We start from the raw sequence: 8251 nt of genomic DNA, 5'->3' as shown, positions 1-8251 counted from the left end.
CAGCCTCACTCCTGGAATCTGGAAGCCTGGTGCTATCCACAGGCCCCTCAAAGCTCAGGGAATGTGGGTTCAGGCTACGGTAAAAAGCTGCCAGGCAAACATACTGTAGTCGCATTCCGGCCCGGCACCTAGATGCGGCTGGACGGAGTGCTGCGACATCGGACACGGTCAGCATCCTAGTCAGTGTTCTGTTGCTATGGAGAGGTACCGTGACCATGGCAAACTGGGGCTGGCCTAACAGGTTCAGAGACTGAGTCCATCATCAGGGCAGGAAGCAGGCAGGCAGACATGGTGCAGGAGAAGAAGCTGAGAGTTCGCTGTCTGGATCGATGGCCAGCAGCAGGAAGAGTGACACTGGGCCTGGCTTGAGCGTCTGAAACCTCAAGGCCTCTCCCCCAGTGACACACTTCCTCCAACAAGGCCACACCTCCTAATAGTGCCACTCCCTTTGGGCCTAGGGGGGCAGTTATATTCAGACCACCGCAGTCAGGGGGACAAGGTTGGGCAGACTTTGCTGATGCTCCGTGATTCACTGGGAAGGCATATGCCAGGCCTCAGGGTCAAAGCGGAGAAAAAGGGAAGTCAGCCTGGCTGGCCCGCAGCTCCTAACTAGGTGAGGCTGTCGGGGGGGGGTCATCTAGGAGCAGAGACCACGACACCCTCACCCTTCCCCAAACAGCAGCTGCTCGGGGCCAGGAGAATAGGCGGGAGCAGCAGCAGATCCTGGCCAGACCCTTGGAGTTGGTGGCTGTGGGGCCTCAGTTTCTCCTTTTTGTCAAGTATAGAGACAGCGTTTCTGCCAGATTGGTTCCCTTCCTGCCCAAGTGGGATTAGTCCTGACAGTAAGGGACAGTTGCCTGACCCCAGGGATCCCTGGTTCCTGGGTGACAAAAGCCCTGTTACATTGCAATTGACACATAGAGCAAGGTCACTCAGTAGACCAGGGACAAGGAATACACAGCACAGACTTAGTCCCATGGGAGCTGAACTTGAACTCGCAGGATAAGAATTAGTGCCAGGGGCTGGAAAGATGGTTCAGTGGTTAGGAGCGTTGGCTGCTCTTCCAGAGGACCTGGGTTCAATTCCCAGCACCCATATGGTGGCTCACGACTCAAGTTGCAGGGAGTCTGGTGCCCTCACATAGACATACATACAGGTAAAACACCAATGGAGGTAACAATAAATCTTAAAATAATGAGTTCAGGAGTGGGCAGGGGGAAGAATGGTGGAGCTTCCCTGGATTGAGGTCAACTCCTGGGATCAAATCAGAGAGCATTGGGTCATTGTGAAATAGGACTTGGGTATCCCTTGAGTTTCATCTGCCCTAAGGTCATCTGCTGTGCCAGGGGAAAAGAGGGCAGGACGGAGAGGAAAGGAAGGAAGGTGAGAGAGATCGCAGGCAGCTAGCAAAGGCTGCATTTCCCGCCGTGACCTCTGGACTCCCTCTGTTAAAGGGGGTGACCGCCCGACTGGCTGGGCTAGGACCAGGTCCAGGCCCGGACCCAGACCCAGTGGCGTTGGGGAGGGGCTGGAGCCTCGAGGGTGCGGCGTGGCGGCGGTGCTCTCTAGGACCCAGCGACTCCGGGCTAGGGGCGGGCGTGGGCCTTGGGGGCCGTAGGGGGGCTCAGGCTGCGGGCGGGCACTCTCAGCCGAACCAGAGCACGGCACAGGGGCCCCAACAGGTAGGCGCGGGTTGGGCGCGCCCAGGGGTGTCGGGGGCGCCGTACTCCACACTCCGTTCCTGGTTGGGGGGGGGGGGATTGCGGAGACCCTGGCTCCGGGGTATGGAGCGGATGCTGAGGGGGCACCTGGCAAGTGGTGGGGTGCAAGACAGGATAGGCGGGGGGCTGGGATTTAGGGGTCATTAGAGTTGGGGATGCTGGGGGACAGGGCGGCTGTCCCCCCAGCATTTGGGATGTGGAGGGCGGGGCAGGGGTCGGACACAGACAAAGAGAGACCGAGGTGGAGAGCCAGCGAGTGCCTCAGCGAGTTTCCGCTGGCCGATTGTTCCCAGCTGTAGAGCGGTGCTGCAGCGTCTGGTGGGGCCCCCTTCGGAGCTGAGCCAGCGAGGGGGCTCCCGGTCCTCGCCCCCTCCCGGAACCACAGAGGCGCCTAGGGGCGGGGGGGAGGCCGCAGTTGTAGTTGTGGAAAGGGCCAGAGGTGGGGGTGGATCAGCCATCCCCACAGCTCCTGGCCTCCTTAATGCCTCCCAAACTTAAGTTTTGAAGAGCTTGCCTGGGTCCCCTAGGAGAGATTTATTATTCTCTTCTTCATGCCGGGGCTAGCCAATGAGCCCCATTCCCTGCCATAAGCCTGGGCCTGGGCGAGTGTGGGAGGAACGTTCTGTCACACATTGGCAGCCACTCGATGCCTCCTAATGCATAGGGGTCAATCGTCAGTCTGTATGGAGCTGGGTGCCCCCCACCACAGGCTGCCCAGAATTTAAAGAGTGAGATAAGAGGAGACTTCGCTATGGAAAGAATATAACCTAGCAAGGGCCTCTGGTGGGGAGGCTTGAGGGAGATGTCTGCGACAGGCATCAGGAAGCCTCAGGGTTGGGGAAACTGAGGTTAGATATCCTGTTTCTGCCTTTCCCCAGGTCCCCAGGGGGTCCTACATCAGAGTTGGGGTTCAAGGTGTGTGGAAGAACTTCCCATGGTGGGGTAGGCAGCCCTCTAGATGGATGAGCCTGAGGGCAGCTTCTAGAAGTCACTGTCCATGGAGCCAGCTGACTCTGTAGCCAGCACTGAGGGCTGGACTCACCCAGGAGTTCCTGGGTATTAGGAACTTTGTGCAAGACCTGGACCAGTGCCCTCACCAAAACTACACTCTTGTCATCCAGGGTCATGTCAAGGGTTCTGAATCCCTGGGCCAAGTGACTTTGCCTCACCAGTTAGCACGCTGGGAGCCAGAGGTGCCCTCACTTGCTCCAGCTCCTCCCCATGTTTCCCAGTGTTGCAGACAAACAGGCCTCAGTCTCGTCTCGTGTGTGCGTGCATCTGTAAGGAAGACAGCCAGGTCTTGGGAGGCCTGGAGCTGGCAGACGTCTTCTTGGAGCTGGGAGTCCTGCCCAGCCCTGGCCGCTCTGGGGGCTCCTGGGGCCTGTATGCATGTGGTTCTCCTGCTGAGCAGCATGCTCAGGGCCCAGGGGCTAATTGGGAGCAGGTGGCAGGCCTGGCAAATGCTGTTGAGCTAGCGATGCCTGTGGTGTTGGTTGGGCAGAGCTGGTACCCAAAGGATGTGTCTGAGGCCATTGGAATTCACACGGTAGATCAGAAACTCAGAGATGTGATGGGGACAGTCAGGGTGGGGCTGCTAGAGGTGTCTCCTTAGTGAGCAGGACAAGGTAGTGTCCGTCCATGTGTTAAGAGTCATCTTCCACTGCATAGTAAGTTGAAGCTAGCCTGGGCTACATGAGACCCAGTCTTTAAAAAGCCCAAGTCAGCCTGGAACCTGCTTTAAAGCCTTCACCCTCGCCCAAGCAGGGACTGCAGATGTCCCTCCCCACCTCCAGATGCCTGGCTCTGTCTGTCCCTCGCAGACTGAGCTCAGGGACAGAAATGTTTTCTGCCATCCTGGGCTACCTGGCTGGCATGCAGCTAGCTCTCCCTTCCTCCCCCTCCAGCTGTCCTCAAGGCCACCACAGCCTCCTCACTCCATGGCCATGAGAGCCGCCTGCCTCTTTCTGCTGGTCCTGCCTGGTAAGCAGCTGCTGGGGTGGGGGCTCCCTGTGGGGCTGTGTCTCAGCTCATGGCCAGAACTCTGCTGCCCAGCTCCTAGCCCTGCTTCCGGCATTTACCACACAGTAGAGGAGCCTGAAGGCGGGGGGGTGGGGGGGGGGGGGGGGGGGGGGGGGGGGGGTGGGGGGTGCAGGCTCTGGTGCTGCTCTGTACAGTCCTGGCCTTTGAGAGGCACTTATCACATCAGCGGGGACTGCAAAGGTCCTAGGGGTTACTTATCCTAGGAGTCACTGAGCATGTCTAGGCCGGCACCTGCTGTAAGCTAAGCACCGGAGACACAGCTGTACCTTAGGCAGACACACCCGGCCTCCACCATGTGGCCAGGCCAGGGAAGAGGCATGCACTGGACAAGTAGACACATCGTGTTGAGTGCTACGATAGAGAGTCACAGTGGGGAAGGTGGGTCAGGGATAGCCCGGCAGAGCTGGAATGTTAGCTGAGACCTGCAGAAGCCCTGGGGAGAATGGGAAGGCTCCCAGGCAGGCAGGAGCGTGGGAATTCCTGGAGCAGCCTCGAGGCCACCCAGGGCAGAGGGGCAGGGGCAGGGGCAGGAAACTGACCCAGGACCCAGGTTGGATTTGTTGAACCTGAGCCTGGTTGTAGGTCCCTGGCTTAGGACCACCACCTGCTTTGCCCTTCCTCTGTGGGTGCCCACGCCTGACTCCTCCCTCCCTCAGCAGGCCTGCTGGCTCAGGGCCAATATGACCTGGACCCTCTTCCCCCATTCCCGGACCATGTCCAGTACAACCACTACGGAGACCAGATTGGTAAGACAGTCCTCAAAGTGCCCTCAGTGCTGCCCGCCCCATACACGTGGATCAGCAGGCACTCATTTCCGTGGGGTGGTAGCAATCCCAGGGGTGGGTCCCTGGCTCATTTGTGACCTCTTTGCCCCACTCTCCTGGGACCAAGGACTAGCCTGACCCCACCCATTGTGTTCCCTTTTCACTTTCAGACAATGTAGACACCTACTATGACTACCAAGGTAAAAGTCTGGGGTGGGATGGGCGGGGCCAGAAACCTGGTGGGTGTCTGTGGGGAAAGTGAGCCAATGCCTTGTAAATGCCGAATGTCTCCCCCCCCGCAGAAGTGAGTCCTCGACCTCCTGAGGAACAGTTCCAGTCCCAGCAGCAAGTCCCACAGGAAGTCATCCCAGCCCCCACCCCCGGTAATGCTATCTCCCTTGACCCAGCTCCTTGTGTGCCTCAGGATAGGGGTCTGGGTCAGCCTTGAGACGGGTGCCCCTTGCCCTGAATACCTCCCCGTGACCCCTGGCTGTCTTCCCACACCAGAACTGCCCATTCCAGGAGACCTGGAGACTGAACCCACGGAGCCTGGGCCTCTTGGTAAGAACCTCCTGGAAGCTGGAGAAAACCGGCAGGGCTTCAGAAAGAGAGGGCCTTTGGTAGGATGTGCAATGTCAAGCATAGATAGGATGCTGGGGGGGGGGGTGCTGACAGACATGTCCCTGGGCAGCTGAGGCACCTGCACTAGAGAAGGGCCATCACTGTGCTGGGGTCACAGCCCGGACTTGGGGTGCCCGGGCCAGGTGAAGAGGAATCCTCAAGCCCAGTCCAGCTGAGTGCTACCCAGTCAAGAGCCTGAGAGGAGGGGCCTGGAGAAGCCCCGCCTTTGTGTTGGGTTGGTCACACAGTGGCTACAGAGCGGCTTGTGAGCTAGTGTGATGTCCCAGTGACCACTGGGGTAGCTGTGAGTTTGTATGCCAGTTTGTTTCCAAATGGGTTGTGACTCTGTGTGTGGTATAAAGTCGGGAGGTCCTATGCTACCTGGGTGCTGCATTTATGTGTGTGAGGTATAAAGTCGGGAGGTCCTATGCTACCTGGGTGCTGCATTTATGTGTGTGAGGTATAAAGTCGGGAGGTCCTATGCTACCTGGGTGCTGCATTTATGTGTGTGAGGTATAAAGTCGGGAGGTCCTATGCTACCTGGGTGCTGCATTTATGTGTGTGAGGCATAAAGTCGGGAGGTCCTATGCTACCTGGGTGCTGGGTTTATGTGTGTGTTTGAGCAGGGCTTGAGGGTGAGTCTGCCACTTGAGCTCTGAGCCTGCAGTCTGACCCCACCTGTCCCTAGACTGCCGTGAGGAACAGTACCCGTGCACTCGCCTCTACTCTATCCACAAGCCTTGCAAGCAGTGTCTCAATGAGGTCTGCTTCTACAGGTGAGGGCACCAGGGAGGGACCCCAGGGGCGGCCCCCACCAGGGAAGGTGTGAGTTGGGACAGACCCTGAAGAGGGTGGGCCTGGGCCTGGACACTTGGGCTCTCCCAATGGGGGTAGGTGAGGGTGTGGCTCAGTGTCTCTGGCTCACTCCCCAGCCTTCGCCGGGTATATGTCGTCAACAAGGAAATATGTGTCCGCACCGTCTGTGCCCATGAGGAACTCCTCCGAGGTAGGAAGCCCACACCCCGTGTCCTGGCAGCGTCCGCCACCCACTTCATTACCCTCCCATGTGCCACGGCAAGGGTTCCCATGGACTCTGCCCAGGCTGCCTGTAGGCTGCTGCAAGCCCCCACCTCCTTCCTCACCTGATTCCCCTCCCTCCGACAGCTGACCTGTGCCGGGACAAGTTCTCCAAGTGTGGCGTGCTGGCCGTCAGTGGTCTGTGCCAATCTGTGGCTGCCTCCTGTGCCAGGAGCTGTGGGGGCTGCTAGGGCGGAGCTGGTATGGAATCCGAGTTGGACCCAGCTCGGATCCACCTCAGGCCCCGCCTGACCCGGTGCTTTCCCCCATCCTGCCCTCCCTTTCATCCCTGATGTCAGGGGCTGCTGCCCTGAGGAGTGAGGCCACAGCTGCCTTGGGCCCCTCCCCGGCCCGTGGCCATCCCTGAGCAGTTGGGGCTCCTAACTGTCCAGTCTCCACCCCCTAGATGGGGTTCATCCAAGTCCTCTTTTGGGGGTCTGGGGCTCTCAATGTGCCTTCTCAGTGCCTTAGGGGCATCCCCCCCCTTTCAGTCTCCTCGGGTAGGCTGTGCCCCTCACCCAGCTGGTCTGCTTGGATATTATATGCCCCCAGGCATGGGCCACCTTTCTTTTATACAAAATAATAAAGTTTTTACAAAAGATGCAGAGTCACTTTTGGGGCCAGGGACAACTCAAATGCCACCAATACTGCTGGTCCCCAACAAAAGGCTACTCAGCTCCATAGAAGGGGGTGCCAGGTGGCTCTATTTCTGTATCCCACCTCTACCTACTCCAGCCCTAGCTTCCTTCATCTGTGATCCACCAGAGGAAGGGGCCCTGCTGCAACTCTTCGAGTGCATGTGGAAACAGGCAGGTCACTTGTGTTCTGTGTGAACAGCACGGAGGAGGGCTGTGCAGTACTCCCCATGCTCTTACAGTTAGTGCTCCTCATACTGTCCTGGTTAGTCCTCCTGACATAGCAGGTAAAATCCTTGTCCTCAAATGACAGCATTAAGTGATCACCCAGACACCCACAGCCTGTGCGTCCACGAGCCCATCAACCCCCAGGTAGAGGAAGTGTGTGTGCAGATGATTCTAAAAAACAGGTCATGTTCCAAAAAGCACAACAGTTCTCCACAGTTAACAGTATAAAAAGGTACAAAAATACAAGGGCTCTAAGCTCACTAAGGAGCTTCTGACACAAAGAGTCAAGGGAGAACTCCCTGGTGCTGCTCCGGCCCGGGCATTCCTTCCTGGGAAAGCCCTGCTCTGTTGCTGGCGGAAACAAGCGCTCTCCCTGACCCCTGGCTGGCTCAGCCAGGAAGAGCCTTGGCCGTCAGAGGATCTTCTAGGAGAGGGGCCTGGAGTGGTATAGGTGGTGTAGTAACTTTGAGAAGCCACAGTGCCACCCTCATCTGTCACCCCAGCTCCCTCCTACCACACTCTGATGTGGCAGCCTATGTTTCTAAGGGCCCCATCTCCTGCCAAGATGACTGTGCTCAGGATGTTGGCCAGAAGGAACTCATTGCTCCGGGGTACCAGAGGGAGGGGAGACGGGTGCTGAGCTCCTTCGAAGCTCCTTCTGCAGCTGTGCCTTCAGCATGGCCACCTGGAGAAGAGAAGGGCCCAGCAGCCCGGGCCACAGAGGCCTTCAGAGGACAGGAGCCGATGAGGGAGGCATGCCAGCTGCTGCAGAGGAGGGCTGCTGCCTGAGAGTGGACAGCCTCCGCTTCTCACTTTGCCCTCGTGGAGTTAGGTGTCTGTATGCTTTGGCTTCCTTACCCCTTCCTTCAGAGGCTCGACCATGTGAAGCAGCTCTGCCCAGCATCACTCCACAGAGCAAGGCCCTGTGTCCTCCCAGCCCTGCCCGGTTACTGTCTGTGAGCCCTGGCACTACCCAGAGGGGGACCCTGTCCCAAGGAGGGAGAGCCAGAGAGAGGCACGGGAGACCCGGCTGGGCCTGACTCTAGCAGAAGTGTTTGTAATACCAGGCTGGGCCTGTCCAAGCACCTAAGCCTGCTCTAGGCACAGCCAGAAGGGACATAAGTGACGTCACTGGCCAAGAAGAGCCATTTCTTGGGCTCTTACT

The 8251-nt window shown here is 58.4% G+C and overlaps 2 protein-coding genes across 6 annotated transcripts in view; one reads left to right on the top strand and one right to left on the bottom strand.

The window, feature by feature from the left end:
* The first annotated feature begins 1583 nt into the window (after positions 1-1583).
* Positions 1584-6822, top strand: Mfap2 (microfibril associated protein 2). Of its 3 annotated transcripts, none has more exons than XM_005081076.4 (9): positions 1584-1682; positions 3626-3701; positions 4421-4507; positions 4696-4725; positions 4828-4908; positions 5033-5086; positions 5835-5922; positions 6079-6152; positions 6311-6822. In XM_005081076.4, the coding sequence occupies exons 2-9, from the start codon at positions 3659-3661 to the stop codon at positions 6412-6414; spliced, it is 561 nt and encodes a 186-aa protein (XP_005081133.1). In that variant the 5' UTR covers positions 1584-1682; positions 3626-3658; the 3' UTR covers positions 6415-6822. The 3 variants fall into 3 exon arrangements, with proteins under 3 accessions (XP_005081133.1, XP_012976683.1, XP_040613461.1); XM_013121229.3 differs by having other exon boundaries at positions 4418-4507; XM_040757527.1 differs by lacking the exons at positions 1584-1682; positions 3626-3701; positions 4696-4725 and having other exon boundaries at positions 4442-4553.
* Positions 6823-7252: 430 nt separating this feature from the next.
* Crocc (ciliary rootlet coiled-coil, rootletin) overlaps positions 7253-8251 on the bottom strand; it is a 49081-nt gene continuing 48082 nt past the window's right edge. For all 3 annotated transcript variants that reach the window (XM_040757524.1, XM_040757526.1, XM_040757523.1), the window contains one exon: positions 7253-7771. In XM_040757524.1, coding sequence (XP_040613458.1) covers positions 7685-7771 — 87 coding nt within the window. In that variant the 3' untranslated portion in view covers positions 7253-7684. The remainder of the gene's footprint in view (positions 7772-8251) is intronic.

The sequence above is a fragment of the Mesocricetus auratus genome, unplaced genomic scaffold (genome assembly GCF_017639785.1).
Source record: "Mesocricetus auratus isolate SY011 unplaced genomic scaffold, BCM_Maur_2.0 Super-Scaffold_100014, whole genome shotgun sequence".
In the NCBI taxonomy this organism is placed as follows: Eukaryota; Metazoa; Chordata; class Mammalia; order Rodentia; family Cricetidae; genus Mesocricetus; species Mesocricetus auratus.
The sequence above is the reverse complement of the archived record's forward strand: the minus strand, read 5'-3'. Positions and strand labels throughout refer to the sequence as shown.